This window comes from Caenorhabditis remanei, chromosome V (genome assembly GCF_010183535.1).
Source record: "Caenorhabditis remanei strain PX506 chromosome V, whole genome shotgun sequence".
Classification (NCBI taxonomy): domain Eukaryota; kingdom Metazoa; phylum Nematoda; class Chromadorea; order Rhabditida; family Rhabditidae; genus Caenorhabditis; species Caenorhabditis remanei.
This window is the reverse complement of record NC_071332.1, coordinates 7,673,719-7,692,121: the sequence shown is the minus strand read 5'-3', so window position 1 is coordinate 7,692,121 and position 18,403 is coordinate 7,673,719. Positions and strand designations below refer to the sequence as shown.

Genomic DNA, 18,403 nt, shown 5'->3' with positions numbered 1-18,403 from the left:
CAAAACGGACATGATTCAGCTGAGTTACACATAAAAGTACCTAGGGGTACTCACTTATGCTCGCTACTGTATATGTACAATTGCCACACATGACCTGTTGCGGCATCACTGTATGAAACTCTCATTTTCTTGACTGACTGACTAGTGAGTACGAGAAACCCAGAAAGTGCTGTGCTGAATATACTCCTAGAAGCTAATGTTTGTTAATGGTAAATATATTAAGCTAACATTTCGCTCAGATCTACAGGCGCCGATAAGTATTTGAAAAACTTCTTTTTTCGAGTGCTGGGCTCCCTTCCGAATTATATTTTGGTAGACTGTTTTGGAACCGGAAGATCTATAAACACACAGACCCAAGATATGAGAATTCACATTCATTTCTTCCTTGTTCACACTCACTGTTGCGTCGCGCCTTTTTAATGCCATCGAAGACAATGAAAAAGAGATGAGATGCGCTAAGATTTATCAGAGTAAACGACCAGGAAAGGCTACTCAACCAAGATAACATGGACTAATGAGATTCAGAAACCTTCAACTCGCAGTAAATTGTTCACCTTCTCTATGTTAACTTTTCACGCAGTAAGACAAGCTATTGTTCCTGAAGATCTAGTTAAGACTATTGAATCAATGTGTTACATAAATAATGTTTACAGATGATTTAAATGAACTTCTCATTTTCAATTATTTGTACATGAGGGACTATTTCATGTGAGTTTTCTCAGATTTTCCTTAAACGACCCAAAAAACAGTTCACTGATTTCAGATTGATCGCTCCGATACTGTCAGTTTAATAGAGGTTCTGGATGTGGCCAATTCATCAACTTCGTTTATTATTAACTGTATCATGTCTTCCCACTTTCGGGAAGTTTTTGTGGAACTATTTATTCCAGAAGTTGTTCAACGCAGGATAAAATCAGTGAGCGAACGAATGAGATTTTTTGAATGGATCATGAGGTTTTCAGACTGAAACAATGATGCATGCTACAGTGTTAAAAGTTAAAAGTTCCTTTATTTAGAAATTGAAAATGTCCTTACTCGAAGTCAATTGTTCTTTTCTCAAAAACAACTCTGCAATTTCAGATCCAAAGTTCTTTTTTCCTGAAAAACAATTATTGTTTCCGTTTGTTTCTGCATGACTCTTGATGTAAGAAGTGTGAGAAAATGTTTTTTTTCTAATTCAGCAACCAGGAAATGTCATTTTTTAGATGTAAACTAATGCAGGTGAACCAATATTGAAAACCGCCATGAAAGTTGGCTGAAATTTGAGTTCCAATGCGTCACCGAACATGATTATTAAAAATATTCGTGTCAGTTTACTAGGAATTTTGGAGAAACCGTGGTTTCTACACACGCATTACCCCACAATTAACCGTTATGTTTTAGTTGTTTGATCTCAAAACCAAATTATCAGTTTGTTTCAGTGTTTTCTGGAATCAGGAAAAGTTGATCTTTTTCCAATATCGGATTGCTTCCGTATCAAATTGAGTAACACATTCATTTGTTTCCTTTTTCGCACACCCGTTTACTTAATCTAATAATCAATAAGTTGACAGAATCAAACGACCGAAACTGATAAATGGCAAGTGAATATAACTGCACTCAATTCACGGAACCGTTTCCAGAACCTGGTACCGATGAAGCTAGTAACAGTACAGTACCATGGTTTATCACTACCGTAGTCAAGTAAGTAATTTGAAAATAAACGAGTGAGTTTATCTTTTCAGACTTTACCGTCCGTATCATTATTATTTACTCACTTCTATTGTTGTTTTTGCATTTTTCGCGAATATTTTTATTGTTATAGTTTTGTCTCATAAAGAAATGAGACGATCTGGTGTCAATGTTACAATGATGTTGATTGCTCTTTGTGACTTCGGATGTTCCGTCACCGGACTAGCTCAGTTGTTTCTCAGAAACTATTCAGAGTAGGCTTCGGTCTTCCATCGAAAATAACTGTTGCAATTTTCAGTAATTACTCTTCATATCTCACTGCATATAGTCAGATTACTGTAGATTATTTGTCAGTTGTTTTCCATGCTTCCTCCCTTTATCTTGCTGTTGGGATGGCCTTTTGTAGAGTCATGTCTCTCAATTTTTCCAACAAAAATCGGTGTGTTTTATGCAGATCTCAAAAGATAATTATAAAAAGATTACAGAGATCGTTGGCAATCTCCAAAATATGCATTGCGTGTCGCATGTGTTTTGTGCTCTCCTGTTTTTATTATTGCAACTTTTGTTCTTTTCATCAATGCAGTCAAAGAGTGAGTTCTTTGATGCCAGTGTGAGAGCTTTCACGGAAAACACATTTCAGAACAGAAGAAGATGGTATCTATCTCGACATTTCAGATTTATCGGTGCTCAACGAGTGTTTGTACATTAAATTAACCCTTATGGCAAGCGGATTTTGTTTCAAGGTAGATCCGTGTATATCAGTTAGAACTCCAAAGAAGAATTTCAGATTTTACCTTGCGTATCAATGCTGATGTTTTCTGTATTCCTCCTGCGACAGATTGATAAAGGAAAACAGAGCTCAACTCATAATCGAAGTGATAAAAAGTAAGATTTGCCTTCTGAATAATAATCCTTAACATAAATTTTCAGAGAGAAAATCGACCGATCTTCTCGATTCATCCAGTTTGTACTGGTGGTGTTCCTAGTCACTGAGTCACCACAAGGAGTATTCAGTATTATTGGTGGATTTGCTATCATAGATTATATCAAGTGAGACATCTTGTTAGTTGAATCTGTCTTCAGACTTCTCTTTCAGTTATCTCCAAACTTTATCCATTTTTATGAATATTCTTGCTTTCTTCAACACAACTACAAGTTTCATAATATACAGTGCATTGTCTGCAAAATTTCGGAAACTATTCACTCAACTTTTTTTACCACGATCCGTTTCAGAGAGAATATACAAGGTGGGTTTTTCAGCCAAACATTTTGCACATTCTGAAAACTTCAGAATCGAACGACCGTTGCAGTTCAGTCAATACCACATTCTTCACGAACTGTATAAGCTGAATGGGAACAGTCCGGAAAATGTTAAAGTGACGTGTTTGAAAACTCTGTTTTTTTTTCAACTACAGTACTTTGTTGGATTGCGAATTTTTTTTTCTAGATTCTGAGTAAAATATTTTATTTATTCTCATTTGAAAAAAAATAGATGGAGGTCCAAAAATATGTTTATTTTACCCAACAAGGAAATGCCTATTCCAGAAGTAAAAAGGTGCAGGTGAACCAATCACTTTAACACCCTTTGAAAATTGACTGAACATTGAGATCAAAGGCGTCACAAAACTTGATTCCAGCATAGATTACTATGATACTTTCCCAGAAAGTATTGGTTCTGCACGCACTACCCCACAATTAGTTTTTTGATCTCTTTCCACAACAAGAGCCAGTTGGTTCACTTGATTCATTCTTGAACTTCATTCTTGAACCCGTAAACAATATTTTTTAGAATTATACACAATTTTCGAACATTATCTTGCCAAATTTTTTGTAAGCCCAATCTTTTAACTGATTCATGTGTTAAACCATTTTACCCGCTCACATAATTTGAAAATAACAAAGTTTCAAAATTTCAATACTAACGTAGTAGAATGGCGTCCGAATATAAGTGTACCCAATTTACTGAAGCATTACCAGAACCTGGTACCAATGAAGCTGAAAACAGTGCTGTATCTATATTCATTACTACTATAGTTCAGTAAGTTCTCGATTGAGTCTATCTTTTCTGAAACTTATTTAACCAGATCCTACCGTCCATATCATTATTATTTACTTACCCCTATAGTTGTTTTTGCTATATTTGCAAATATTCTCATTGTGGTAGTTCTTTCTCATAAAGAAATGAGAAACTCTGGAGTTAACATCACCATGATGCTAATTGCTTTGTGCGATTTCGGGTGCTCATTGACAGGAGTCACTCAGCTTTTTCTCGGAACTTCTATGTAAGTTTTTTTTTCCAAAATGAATGTTTAACAAAAACAACTTACAGTAACTATTCTTCTTTCATAACGGCATACACTCGAATTACAGTTGATTATTTAGCGATTTGCTTCCATGCTTCTTCACTGTATCTTGGTGTTGGACTGGCTTTTTGTAGAGTTATGTCTCTGAATTTCTCGGATAAAAATAGGTTGGATTTTAACTATTTTGTACTCTGCTTGAGACTGGTTAGAAAGGGATTCAGAGATCGATGGAAATCTCCTAAACATGCATTACGCGTTGCCGGAATTGTTTGTTTTCCAGTGTTCATCACAGCAAGTTTTTTTTTAATTTTTTTAAATGAAATAAGAGAGTGAGTATGTTGTAAATGCCCGATCATGTATTGATGACAGTATTTCAGAAATGAAAAGAACGGTATCTATATAGAAATTTCTACTTTCTCAGTTGCGAATGGTTGTGCATTTATGAAGTTTTCTTTGTTTTTAAATGGATTCTGTTTCAAAGTTAGTTGTTCCTCTGAAAACAACTAGATTTCTATTTCTCATTATCAGATCGCTCCATGTATACTGATGTTATTGATGATTTTATTACTATTAAGAAGGATCCGCGAAGGGAAGAAAAGCACATTACATAACCGAAACTACAATCAGTAAAGCCATTTTAAAACCTGATATCAATTTCTTGCTTACAGGGAAAAAATCGACCGTTCTTCTCGGTTCATCCAGTTTGAAACGGGTTGTGTTTCTGGTGATTGAGTTTCCGCAAAGAATATTCAATTTCATTGGGGCTCTTTTTATTATTGATTATATTAAGTATGACAAAAAGAGAAGAAGATTGAATCTCTTGAAACTTTCAGCTACTTCCAAAATTTGACAATTTTTTTCAATATCTTATCAGTTCTCAACACAACCACAAGCTTCGTAATCTACAGCACTCTCTCCGCTAAATTCCGAAAGTTATTTGCTCGTTTGCTTTTGCCAAGATACATCACGGATAAAATTTACATGGTAACTTTGAAACTGTTTTTTTGCTTACATTAAAACTAATTACAGAAAAGCTCAACAGTCGCTGTACAGCAGGTAGTATTGTCTTCGCCGATAACGTAAATTGTCTTCGTCGATAACCCAATTACTCAATTTTCTGAAAAACATTTTCTTGAAAACGATTCAATAAATATTCTTATGCATTTTATTTGCAGTTAAAACTATTTAATTCTTGATGAATGGGTGGTTCCAAATCCGAATGATCTTATGGGGCAATTCACCTCCGAGAAAAAACGTTTTCCCTCTTTATGACTATCTTGGAGCTGAAAAGCAATAAACTGTTTATTAATTTCACAGATGATGTTGTCAGACAACTGAACTTAGAAGACCATTCCTTACAATATGTGTTTTTCAGTTATTGTAAATTTTTTTCGATATTTCGATTTGCGTGTTTAGAGTTATCTGCAGTTTACAGAGAAGAAGAATTAATTTTACCTTTTTCTGATCTCAAGCCCCTTTATGAAATTGATCTCATTTGATCTCAGAGCACAGCAGATCTATGATTGCTAGAGATGTTTTATTAAACTTTAATCATAGGATTCATTTTTAATTATATGATTCAACTGGAGGTTGAGATCTATAATTTCTTTTAGAAAATATTGTTTTCTGAAATAAAAGTCATGTTTTCGTCAGTGAAAACTATGGAGTTCCACTTGGATCAGAATTATCAAGAAATTAATAGATTAACTTTGCAGATTTTGAGAAAAAATAGGTACTTTTCGATCATATAAGGGATTCAAAGATGGGTTAATATCAAGTTTCAGATTCAAAATTTTTTAGATGACCACACAATTTCATTCACCCTCTCAATTTTTGTTTCCATGCAGCAAAGAAGGTTATTTCTCCCGAGAACACATGCCTTCCTGTCCTTAAAAACTTGATAAAAAGTTGTCTCGTAAATTTATGTGAAACGAAGTACACACAATCTTGTGACCCTTCGGAAGTAAATCTTTGCAAGATATTTACGAGGCGCTCGTACCAATTCAACTCGTAAACATCCGCGATTTTGTAGTTTTTTCGACGCGGCGAGAAAGCGATTTCACGGGCCACACTACTGCGCTTTACTATTTTAGAAAACTTGCAATTTTCTATTCTTCTCTTTGTCAATCATGGTGATGTCTTCTCTGCATTTATTCAATCTTGTTCTGGGGATTTTCAAAGCTAGAATTATCTTAGTTTTGTAATGTTTTTTGAATTTTTCCTATACTTTTGACTTGAAGGTTCTGAAAAACGACAACTAATAATTTGGAATTGGGATAGATAGGATTACGGTACTTAGGTAGTTCAAAAGTTCATTCGAAAATCCAGGCGACAGAGTTGTAGATTGAAAATCATGGTTAGAATAGGCATTCTTGATAGAAAAATCTGGAGAAGAAGTTTTAAATTTAACTTGGGAAATTTGAAAATTGAAAAGAATATATATTTAGAATGTTGGAAATCCAGGAATCTGAAATCTCAAAATTTCTATTAAAATAGACAACTTGAAACCTGAAAGATTTTTAGTAACCATAATTTGTATAGAGATGATTTAAAACGAATCACATCTGAAAAAAAAACAGTTCAGTAATTTTCATTCCAGAAATTCAGAGGGATTCCATTAAAACAGGTGATATACCAGAGTTACCACTAGAGACCAAATCAATTGTTCGTTGCGAAAAGACTAGTTAGTTGGACACGCGTTGCCTTCTTCTTCCTCCTCCATCTCCAGCATTCCCGTCCGTCCGGCTACCACATATTCGACCAGCAACGCGCATTTCTCTCCGTCTCCACCCGTTCCTTTCACTCTTTCCACATTGAACATTAAAAGAGAATGTAGGATAGAATAAGAAAAAGAAGAGACGCAGATAGTAGGAGAGTGCACACACACTAACCCGCCAATGACTAACAATACCAGTGCGAAATACAACTTTCCCGGATAACTTTTCCCTTATTTTTCTTCTTTCTGTGGCTTTTGGTTCACACAAAAAGAGACGAATTCATGTGATACCAGAACTTCTATTTTCATACTCTTTGCTTTTTGCAACGACCTTTTTCCCAAACATTTCACAATTTTATTGGGAAGAGAGAAAGCTTTCGTATTCTATTCACACAACGTTATTGTCTGTTTATTATCAACATTTGCTGATTCACTTTGTGTCGACTGATTCATCTTTTTCTGTTTATGGATAGTCATAGCATCCTTTTTCTTTTGTTTTTAGGCATATGCTTCAGTTTTTGCACGTTTCTGCTTTGCTCAATTTGTAATTTCTTAACTTTTTTCAATAATTTACAGAAATAGAAGGAAGAGTGATGAGTTTATCAAAAATACCCTATTAGGTCGTGAGTCTACTGGGATAAGTGTCGAATGAGATGATTGAAGCATCATTTGACTCTTCTAATTCGGTTTTGTTATTCAAAAATCTAAGGAATTGGAACTTAAGTTCATACCGATCTATCTCTATCTCTCCACAATGATCTAGACGCCACGTCACACATAAATCACTAGTTTTTACCACATTCCTTCCTCATTTCTCTCGTTTTTCTTCATAGTTGTAGTAGTTAAAAATAACAATAACAACGGGTAGATCAAACGATCGTTGCCAGAGAAAGAAGAAAAAGCAGCAATCGTCCTTCTTCTTTTCCTCTTTTCTTCATTTCCACTCATGTCCAGTTCTCGTGGGAAATTGCACCCTTTTGTCCTTTTTGCAAGAAAACTCTCAATTCCACGTCACGATCTTCTCTTTCTGTTTTTTCGTATTCGAGACGGTGAGATTCGTATTGAAAAGGTTGTCACATTCAGCAACAAAGTCTCGTTCTTTTCTCGTTCTCAAAACAATTTTCGAAATGAAAACGGACACGTTCTGCTGTATTTTGCTCCCGAGACAGCTGCCGTTGTCTGACTGGTCACAACTCACTTTTGATTCCTTCGCCTTCTTCTTCCGTACTCATTTTGTCAACTACGTTCCATTTTTCTTAGTTTTTTGTAGTTTGTGTGAAATACTTTTCACAAAAATTGTTTTATTTAGTTGAGACTGTAGCAGTCTTATGCAAATAGTTCTCCCTCTCTCTCTTTTCACTCACTTCTTCTCCTCTCGATTCGTCAGTCTTTCAATGTGGTTTTCATCGTTCCGTTTCATACACTCGATTTGAAATTAGCAATGTTTTTCGTGCATGAAAAAGACTCTTCTTTGTTTTCTTTTTTCATTCTCTCAGTCACATTTCACCAGATGTCTCATTTCGAATGGGAAACTCATTCTCTTTTTTCTAATCTGGTGAGTCTACGACTTTTTGGCTATGTTCTTAGATACGAATCATTTCGAAATACGGAGTTTATTGATGAATTTAGAAGAGGTTGACAGAGAAATCTTGAGGCTTTGGAAGCAAATCTTAGTGTTGAGAGGGAAAAGAGGAAAATAGACTACAGTAAGATTGAAGGGAAAGTTTCAGTCTGAATGGATCTGTAAAATAGAAAAGAATAAGAGAAACTAATCGATGTTGAATAGATTTTAGAAATAAATGAGTAATTTTGTTGAATAATATTCAGATGTTCAGATAGTACGAGAAGTCAGAATCCAACAATTTCGCGAAAGTAAATCTGACATTTCTTACTACTTAGATGACGTAACTAGAGTTGATATACGTGAGGATAGATAGATTTGAATAAAGAGTAACACATTTCAATGTGTAGAAGTGGTCTCAAAGAAAAAAAACTCAATTACAGTTAGATGAATAGATGAACATAGCTCAATCGATTCAAAAATAAATTCTCTTACGGATACAACTCCTCCAGAACTTTGTCCAGATCACTCGCTTTGTCGTACTTTTTGGTGAAAAGGATAGTATGACTCGGAGTGGAGTAGCGTGGCTTAGCAACCGTCTCGATTTTCTCTTCTGGCTTCTTCAACCTGAAGCTTTTAGTTACCATAGGGATACATTCGAAGTATATTTGAGACTCACTTGATTCTGCAAATCGCCTTTTCCGGATTGCAAATCACAATTGCTGATTGATCGACTGGCACCAGTTTTGCCAAGTCACGAGCCGTTGCCGGTGTGAAATCTCCGTTCTCGATTGGCTTTCCATCGTCATCAATTGATCGCCAGGCAGCCATCTGGTACTTTCTACGAACCTTCTTTGGTCTGAAACTTGTGATGATTCTTCTGCTGACTATATTTTTCTTACTTAATTAAACGGGTTTCCCCCTGCATAGCTTCAATCAATTGCCTCTTTGCAATTTCTCTCTCGTGAGCCTCAGCTTGCTCATGCCTGGAAACTATGTTTTAGGACTACGGTAGTTCCTATCCAAGACATACATTGTATTCAATACATGTTGGCGGATGATATCCATTTGGGATGGTGGTGGTGGGTTGAGATATGGCTTTCTTGGGCGATATGCGAGTTTTGGGCGTACACGTCTCTCCCTGAAACTCAAAAGTTCTGTTACAGTAACCCTGGGTCGCTAAATTTCTCAGCTCAACTCCTATTTTGCTCATTACACTACTATATATAACTGATGAAAACGCTATTGCTCTAGAAGGAGCCGCAGTTCTAGACACACCATAGTGTTCTTCGTCTCTAACTCACGCATTATTCCTCGGGACTCTAGCGTCCATCTCCAGCAAGCAAGTCAGCTACAGTAAGCCTCCACTCGGTACCTGTGAGAAAAGAATGATGAGAAATGGCCGAGAGGTCAAGAGTTCCAAAAAAAGAGCAAAATGCGTAATCCGGAGTGGAAGGAAGGAAGAATGTGTGGAATCGAGATGTCCTTCTTCTTGCCTTCTTCTTCCACCCACTTCTCTCGTCTTCTAGCGCCCACTAAGGACAACAACAACACTCGCGGTGCTCTCTTTCTTTTCTCTCCTCATCATTATTTTAGGAAAGACACCGCGGGGAGGTCGGAGCTTCAGACGTGGTGGCAAGAAAAGGAGCAACGCTCCGAATGGTGAAAAGAAGAAGAGGAGCCGAAGAGGGGATAGCACACCGACGCCGTAGTCGTTGTCTCGGCGCTTTCACTGTCTTTTTACTCCGACTGTGACTTACGATTGTCTGCGTCTACCGGTTAAAGTCGTCGATGCTCTCGAGGCTCCTCCATACTCGATGCTTCTCGATCTGTGTCTTCGCACTTTCAATATTCTCGATTCTGTATGCTGGTTGTGAACCTCCAAAAACGAGAAATAAAGGCGAAGGTTCACTGAATGGGGAGTAGAGTTTTTGTGTGTTTCTCTGTGTCATTAGACGGATTGTGTACATCGATTGCATCAGAATGCCTGGTTTTGTTTCGAATGAAAGAGAAAAAAGAAGTGGCACGCGTTCTGCTCTCACACATATATACATCAATTCACCACACAGCTAAGAGATGAATAAGACCGGGCGTCGAGAAGGAAATTAAAAAAACCGAGGGGAGCAACGGTTGATGGACGGGCGGCTACTGGTTGGCCTAAATTAAACGAAGAAGAGATTTATGTATTCAAGGAATAGATTCTGAGGAAGAATCGTGAGACATCAGAGAATCTGAATTGAAGATTGGGTTACTGTAATCTGGTCTTTTGGATTTTAAACTTCCGCCAATTTGATACAGTAACTCGACAATGCGGACAGTGCCCAATAACTGACGACAACTTTACCATTTTTCTTGGTGTTTTTTTTTTCAGATTTGTCAAATTTTCATAAAGATGTGATCGAAAAATAGAATTAATAAAACTTTTTTTTAAAAATAAACCGAACAATTGAAATGAACCATTTCTCCAACAATTTGCTGCACATGCAACGCGCTGATGAGCCAAAGTCCTTTATTTCAAATATAAATGTTCCTTGTTTTGGTTTTGTAATAATCACTGACCTGTTCAAAGCACGAAACTAATTCAAATATAGTTGGGATAGTCTCCAATACGATTCCGTTAATGCCAGAACGCCCACTGATTTTTTGTTTACCTCTGTTTTCCTTTTCCTGGTCAGCCGCTCATCCTTGTTTGTGTTTTTCTCTCGTCTCGTTTTGTCCAATTGATAATTTTTCTCATTTCGACACATTGCTCTCCTTTGAATAATTTTCTCTCTCTCTTTTCTTTTAAACTCTATTTTTGCAGGGGTAATGAGTGCAGATGTGATCAAACGATCTAACCCGGCGGATGATTATGAATTGCTGCAGCGTGTCGGTTCGGGTACTTATGGAGAAGTCTATAAGGCGAGGGATATCAGGTAAAATCAATTTAGTCTTGAATTTGAATAAACTATAATTGTTTTTAGAAGCGACACGCTGGCGGCTGTGAAGGTAGTAAAACTGGAAGCAGGCGACAATTTTGCAGTTATTCAACAAGAAATAATGGTTATCAGAGAATGCTCACATCCAAATATCATTGCTTACTTTGGGAGTTATATCAGAAGGTTTGTTGCTTTTAGAATGCATTGAAAACTCGAATCAGATATATTTCAGAGATCGATTATGGATTGTCATGGAATACTGTGGTGGTGGGAGTCTGCAAGATATTTATCACTGTAAGTACTCGATAAAGATTTTAAATTCAAAGATTGACTGATTTTCAGTAACCGGGCCTCTGTCAGAACTTCAAATCGCGTTCGTTTGTCGAGAAACTCTACGAGGACTTAATTATCTGCATAATATGGGAAAAGTTAGTTCAAAATCGTTTGAAATTTAATAAAAGTCCGGGATTTAGATTCATCGGGATATCAAAGGAGCCAACATACTTCTCTCTTCCAGTGGTGATGTAAAACTAGCAGATTTTGGAGTTGCAGCACAGATCACTGCAACTATCGGAAAGAGAAAATCGTTTATTGGTACTCCTTATTGGTAAGCTTGACTATTAAATTTGAGCACATCACATTGAATTTCTATTCAGGATGGCGCCAGAAGTTGCTTGTGTCGAGAAGCGAGGTGGCTACGGAATGCAATGTGATGTCTGGGCAACAGGAATCACTGCTATTGAGCTGGGAGAATGTCAGCCTCCCCTTTTCGATCTTCATCCAATGCAAGTACTCTATCTGATGACAAAAAGTGGATACAAACCGCCTCATCTGAAAGACAAACATCGGTGGTCTCCATTATTTCATGATTTCGTACGACAATGTCTCACAAAAAACCCAAAAAAGAGACCCTCCCCTGAGAAGCTTCTGACAACACATCCATTTGTCCTTGGATCACTTTCCGCTAGAATGACGAGAGACTTATTGGATAAAGTGAACGGAGCACCGACAGATGTATATGATCGTATGTCGAAGACTGTTGATGATTTGACTGAAGAAGAATCAGATATGGACGATGCTCCGCCACTTCTGACTCCAGATGCCGCCCCGATTAGAATAGGTCTTCCATCTCATCTAAATGGGTTGAGACTTGATGCAAGATGTCTTGAGAACTTAACATCTTCACCGAATTCTACCTCATCAGAAACTGATCGAAAAACTCCCACAGCCACTCCAAGAGGGCTAAATCGAGGATATCACTCGGAAAGAACACTTCCAGCTAAAGATATGCCTTTGTTACCTGATGTCGTCGGAGGAGACGCACTTCTTCATTGTGGTTCTGGAAATGGAGTGATACATGACGAAGACGAGACTATTAGAGCACCAAGAGCACCACCACGAACGTTGAGGGCGGCTCAGAAAGCTGCTGCTTCTGGTGCCGAAAATCGGTTCAGTTCAACGTCAATTGCTTCGACACCAAGTGAAGATAGTATGTCGACGTTCTTCGGAATGCCCATTACTCCAAAAGTTCCAATGGGAGCGTGCTTCTCAAAAATTATGGACGGAACTGATCTGAAAGTGAACTGTGCTGCTTCATGGGTTCATCCATTGACAGGTGCTCACTTACTTCTTTTCGGAACGGAACAAGGAATCTACTCATTCGACACAAATTGCCTGCCCGATGGAAATCTCACAAAGATTCACCACCGGCGTTGCTCTTGGATGTTCGTCTACTCGGATCGACTCACTGCAATTCAAGGAAACACTCCATATTTATATCGACACGATCTTATAGCCTTGACACAGAAGAATTTGACACTGAAAATGAGTAAAAATCTCAATAAAATTCCTGAGAAATACGTTCCGAAGCGACTGGCGATAACTGTACGAATGCCGGAGACACGTGGAGCTCTTCAATGTACAGTAAAACAAGGAGAAGGTGCTCACTCGAATGCGCTCTTCTTGTGTTGTGCAGTTCCGAAGACAGTTCATCTATTCCAATGGTACAAGCCGATGAATCAATTTGTGTTAGTGAGAAGTGAGCCATTGCGAGAAGATATACGATTCCCGATTCGTCCCTTTTCCCTCGTCAACTCTCGAGCTTCGGATTTCCCTGAACTATGCATAGGTGTCGGAAGGATGTCTGGATCATCCGAATATCAATTTAACATGATTAATTTCTGCTCGTCGACTAGAAACTCAGAACTCAGCGATGGATTCAATTCTTCCTTCGAAAGTCTAGCAGACGATGAGATGCTTGAAGTTGGAAATATGCATCAAATCGACAGAAATACTCTATGCTTCTCGTATCGGAACAAGGTGGTTTTAACAGACTTAGGAGGATTCGAAAGACCGAAACCATCAATATTCACTTTCAACTTCCACATTGAATATCTACATGTTGTCGATGGAACAATTTTAGCATTTCATGCGAATGGAGTTCAGGGGAGAGATTTGAAGACTAACTTGAATACTCAAGATCTCTGTGATGTGTCGAGATTGTATCGAGTAATCGGTGATGATAGGTGAGTTTTTATTGAAACATTTCGTATCAAAAAACTTTTTTGCAGAGTAATCATTCTACGATCACAACAAATGACAGCTCGGAACGCTGGGGACACTTGTGACATTAGTTTGCTCATGGGCCACTCGGACACTCCCATTCTTTAATAATTTTGAAAAACCCCAGTATTCAACTAACATCCATCTTTCAATTTCCGGGTTCTTACTCATGTATTCAGCATTCTGCCTCTACTTGAATCAATTATATTCTAGTTCGCTTTGTTTTTGCATAATTGTAAACCAAATTTTAACAAAAAACACAAAAAGTCAACACCCTTTCCTGTAAGATATGTCAATTTGATGATCTCTGCCCTTTCTTCAATGCCTATCCCTGAATCGTTTGTCTTCTTCCCAAACCGCCTTATTCTATCACAATACCAAAAAGTGCCCTCTAGGAACATTTTTCTCGTTTTCATCTTCAAATTCACTTTCTAAGCGAGCTTCTTTTCTTTCTTTTGCACCCATTGTGAATAATATAAATCATGTTATTTATGCTTTTAACTAGAAAAAATCGGATCGAAAACAGGGAAAATTGCAAGGAGAAGAGTAGTGAGGGCAGCAGTGGCGAGCATGAAGACCGAGATGACGGTAGTAGGCGTCTGCGTACGAAGTAGTCTGAAATTTCAGTTTTTCGTTTTCACACAGAAGATCAGTACTCACTTCGAAAGGGTACTGGAAGTTTGTCTTCCATTCGACACTTTTTCAGGGGAAGTGGAGCTTTTCTTTTTGGAATTGAACTTCTTTTTCTAAAAATGAACACCATAATCAATTGATTCAAGCTCCAACTCACTGTGTTTTCTAACATTTCGGCTAGAGAAGAACTTTCGAAATGAACTGTTGAAAATGAACAACACGTGGAACGGTTTACTAGCAAGTTTTTATTTTACAAAGAAACGAAAGAAATTGGAGTGAGACATTCCTCCGAAATACTCGATACAGTTATTATATTTATTTATTGTCTGTGCTTAAAGTTGGCGCGAGTTACTGTAATAAATTTAGATTTTTATAGAATACTTTATCGACAATCCAGATATCGTGAAACTTTTCCTGAATTGAAACATGATCACCAAGTCCAATACGATAAGAGCCTAACCAAGTGATTGATGTTCAGTTCTAACTCATTCACAAGTAACTTGAATGTCTGCAACGAAGGTGTCTCTCTGTGCACTGTCATGCTCAGCTGACAAGTCCTGCACATGAAAATAAGATATTTTGAACATTATAGTTTACAGAAAGAAATGATGAAATGAGGTAAGGTTATTGTTGGACTTCAAAGATGGAAATACTCGGCAGAAACCTTTCGAGCCACGTCTTATAAGCTACAGTTAGGAATATACACAAGAAATCGTATGAAATCCTATGTTTGTTAATAGCTCTTATAACTAGAGATAAGAAGACATTCTAGGTGCTTCTGGGATCAAAATCCTAACCATGTGTGTCCCAAACGGGTAAAACTTGGTGGTCTAGATAACAGTAATTGCAAAGTTTGAATTACTGTTATTTAGTGTAATTTCTAAGCTTTTTCAGTGGATGTGTAGCTTTTCTTTTTGGAATTAAGCTTCATTTTCTAAAAATCATCACCATAATCACTTGATTCAAGTTCCAACTCACTTTTTTTCATCTCGGCGTGTTTTCTTTCATCTCGGCAAGAGAAGAACTTTCGAAATGAACTGTTAGAAAGACCCAACATATGGAACGGTTTACCGGCAAGTTTTTATTTTACAAAGAAACGAAAGAAATGAGGGAAAATGCACTAAAATAACTAGACAACCGAGGTGAGAGCCAAGTGAAATGAAGCACTAACAAGGGAAGTCTCTGGAGACGCCACTTTCCAACGATCTATAAATTTGGTTGCAGGTATTTGCGACCACGAGGAATCCGTTTCTGCAGTCAAAACCTGCTAAATGTTTCTGCAAACCGAGTTATGAGCTCTCAAACTTTTCATATGGTTAAGCTTTTTCACGTGGAGTTCCAAATCGACAAGTAGTATACGCAAGATAATTTCATTTTTTCAACGAACGAGCACAGATAAACCGCTGGGGAACACAAATGGAACCGACCGGTGGCGTATATACAGCCGATTTGGAATTACATGTGAAAAAGCTTAACTGTATGAAAAATTTGAGAGCTCATAACTCGGCCGTCAGAGACATTTAGCAGGTTTCCTCTGCAGAAATGGAATCTGCATAGTCGAAAGTACTTTTGACCAAATTTACAGGTCATTTGAAAGTGGTGTCTCCAAAGACTTCCCTTGTAAAATTTGATTATAAATGTATTATTTTACAGGATCATGGGAGAATTATTATGATAATCATGATGGAAATATTCAAACAGAAAACAATAAATTAGGAAAATGTACATAGCTGAGGACTCAGATGGATCACTTCCATTTAATAGAAGGATTATTGAGAGCAGCAACCGCCTTAAACGATTCAACCGAATTTGGTTTCAATGATTTTGTATAGGACGCCAACGATATCCGATCTCCTTTCTGTGTCATACACTCAATCACCATTTCCGGTGCATCGAAGAGAAGAGCCAATCGGAGACGTTCTTGTGCATCATTTTCGCCTTTCAAAATGCGATAGATGAACTGAAATATGAACACATTCGATGAAATCTTTTTGATAATAATGCCTTACATCAGTCGGCGGAGAAGGATGAGATCGCCGTATAATGGTTAGCAAATTGTGATTGTTGATGGAGACACCCCATTTGCTTGTTGATTTCTTCCCTTTGAACACACCTGTAAGAATAAAAACTAGAAAACTTTCTTCATGTAAAAATTACTTTTTGCAGCACTGAAGGTCATCGTAATTGTTTTCGGCTGGAGAAGCTTGTCAATATCAGGCCACCGGCTTTGTCTTGTCAACGCGGAAACGATGGTTTGAAGAGCAAGGCGATCGTTGAACCGAATGAGGGTTTGAACGGAAGGAAGAGAAGCTGATGATGTCTGAAATTAACTTTTATATATAAATTAAATGACGTAATCATACTCACCGACGAGTCATCAAAGTGGTACATAGCCGAATAGTAAAGTGTCGATAAAGCTGGCAATCCGATAAGTGAAGTCGTCTTCGGGAACTTGCGGAAATGCTCTCCTTTACCACCAGCATCCATTTTCTTTAAAAAGTTAGTTAAACGTTTTTTTTGCTTTCACTCAATCAAAAATATATTGCTTACCTCCATCTGCAACTGTATCTCATAATTTCTCATCAACGTCTCCACCTGTCTCGCTTCGAACTTCATTTCTGGAATTGAGAAACTGCCATGCAACATTGTTCGCAACAGAGGAACTCGTTTGTCTGGATTCTTTTTGTATTTACGTGTCGATTCGAACTCGATGACTGATGCATGTTGATATTGGCCAACTCCTCTGGAAATTTATGATATAAAAATGTAGATATATAGTAAAAACCTCAGAAACTTGTTCATCTTTTCCCAGTTGCTGGTAATTTGCAGATGCCGTGTATAGACTCTGCAAGCACTTTTCTGATCATCCATGATTTTGAAGAAGATATTTTCTTTGAGCGTCCTTTCCAAAAATATCACGATCTAAAATTATGAATAAGAAATTACAGAATAAGAAAAAAAACTTACTTTAAAAATAGTGTTACTGTCGCATGTTGAAACTGCTTGTTTCAGGAGCAAAGTCTTGTCTCGAAGTGATCTATAGCAGTCGAGTGGTACTATATGTCCTTGAAGCATTCTTTTGATACTTGACTCTATTGTCAGCGGTTGGAACCTTTCGTGACGCAAAACTTCGTGTTGGTCTTTCAGTTTTCGATGCTCTTGCCTCAATCGATTATAATCCAAATCCAGTCTCTGTGCTTCACTTGGTAAACTACTTGCACTCGCTTCAGATACAACAGACGGCGCAGATTGCAGAATCGGCGCATGTTTCACGTTATCTGCGAATTTCATGTTCAGAAAATCATCGACAATTTTTCCTGACGCCTTCGGCGAAGTGCTGAAAATTTTAAACATTTAAAATTGAAAGAAATCTTCGAAAATACAACTCACTCTGTTAATCGGATATTTGTTTTGTCAGAAGCTGCGGCAGCTCTCACATCGATTTGTGGTGGAGCTACACTTCCCGGAACTGGTGTTGGATTCTGTGACGGAACATACGGCTTCGGAGTCTCATCGCCACCAAACAGATTGTCGACGGCTGCTCGAGCTTGAAGCTTTAATTTACGTGATAAACACATGAATAGGTAATTTGTGAATATTCAGCGCCACGTGAATATGCTATCCCATTGTATATTTTATTTCTTATTTGAGTGTGGTCACGCTGAATTAAAATATGGAAAACTCACTTGTTTTGATTGTAAATCATCGAAGAGCCCAGATGAATTCGAGTCGGATTCGTTCCAATAGCTATCTTCAGGTAGCTCGAAAGTGAACTTTCTTCGCAGGGCCATTTTTACAACATTTTTGCAAAGTGTCTGAAAGTAGAAAATCAAAACTAAAAGCAGTAAAAGTGAAGAAAAAACCAATTTATAAAAGAACAAATGCATTAAAAATATTGTTGTGTGAGAACAACGAAAAGAATAAAAAAGTCAACTCTGCGCACACTTTTGCAAAAACCGCGTGCCCACGTTGCGAAGGCGGAGTTTCTGAATGAAGCGCGAGTTTAAAGTTATTTTTTAGCTTGGCCTAAAAGAATTAT

The 18,403-nt window shown here is 37.5% G+C and overlaps 6 protein-coding genes across 6 annotated transcripts; 3 read left to right on the top strand and 3 right to left on the bottom strand.

The window, feature by feature from the left end:
- Window positions 1-1,576: 1,576 nt before the first annotated feature.
- Window positions 1,577-2,725, top strand: GCK72_018000 (uncharacterized protein; the record flags this gene model as incomplete). Its single annotated transcript, XM_053732341.1, has 5 exons — window positions 1,577-1,683; window positions 2,157-2,261; window positions 2,312-2,414; window positions 2,459-2,556; window positions 2,602-2,725. The coding sequence occupies 5 exons, from the start codon at window positions 1,577-1,579 to the stop codon at window positions 2,723-2,725; spliced, it is 537 nt and encodes a 178-aa protein (XP_053581254.1).
- Window positions 2,726-3,602: 877 nt separating this feature from the next.
- GCK72_017999 (uncharacterized protein) lies at window positions 3,603-3,957 on the top strand (the record flags this gene model as incomplete). The annotated part of the gene is made up of 2 exons (XM_003114150.2): window positions 3,603-3,709; window positions 3,756-3,957. 2 exons carry the CDS (start codon window positions 3,603-3,605, stop codon window positions 3,955-3,957), a joined length of 309 nt encoding a protein of 102 aa, XP_003114198.2.
- A 4,785-nt stretch (window positions 3,958-8,742) lies between these two features.
- On the bottom strand, window positions 8,743-9,584 carry GCK72_017998 (uncharacterized protein; the record flags this gene model as incomplete). Its single annotated transcript, XM_003112341.2, has 5 exons — window positions 8,743-8,878; window positions 8,931-9,110; window positions 9,154-9,237; window positions 9,285-9,392; window positions 9,556-9,584. The coding sequence occupies 5 exons, from the start codon at window positions 9,582-9,584 to the stop codon at window positions 8,743-8,745; spliced, it is 537 nt and encodes a 178-aa protein (XP_003112389.2).
- Window positions 9,585-11,059: 1,475 nt separating this feature from the next.
- Window positions 11,060-13,839, top strand: GCK72_017997 (uncharacterized protein; the record flags this gene model as incomplete). The annotated part of the gene is made up of 7 exons (XM_003112609.2): window positions 11,060-11,166; window positions 11,215-11,352; window positions 11,402-11,463; window positions 11,512-11,597; window positions 11,643-11,776; window positions 11,826-13,694; window positions 13,740-13,839. The coding sequence occupies 7 exons, from the start codon at window positions 11,060-11,062 to the stop codon at window positions 13,837-13,839; spliced, it is 2,496 nt and encodes an 831-aa protein (XP_003112657.2).
- A 389-nt stretch (window positions 13,840-14,228) lies between these two features.
- On the bottom strand, window positions 14,229-14,536 carry GCK72_017996 (uncharacterized protein; the record flags this gene model as incomplete). The annotated part of the gene is made up of 3 exons (XM_053732340.1): window positions 14,229-14,346; window positions 14,392-14,477; window positions 14,522-14,536. The coding sequence occupies 3 exons, from the start codon at window positions 14,534-14,536 to the stop codon at window positions 14,229-14,231; spliced, it is 219 nt and encodes a 72-aa protein (XP_053581253.1).
- A 1,575-nt stretch (window positions 14,537-16,111) lies between these two features.
- Window positions 16,112-18,155, bottom strand: GCK72_017995 (uncharacterized protein; the record flags this gene model as incomplete). The annotated part of the gene is made up of 9 exons (XM_003112295.2): window positions 16,112-16,324; window positions 16,374-16,477; window positions 16,522-16,684; window positions 16,732-16,854; window positions 16,915-17,107; window positions 17,150-17,286; window positions 17,332-17,701; window positions 17,755-17,918; window positions 18,051-18,155. 9 exons carry the CDS (start codon window positions 18,153-18,155, stop codon window positions 16,112-16,114), a joined length of 1,572 nt encoding a protein of 523 aa, XP_003112343.2.
- Between the last annotated feature and the right edge of the window lie 248 nt (window positions 18,156-18,403).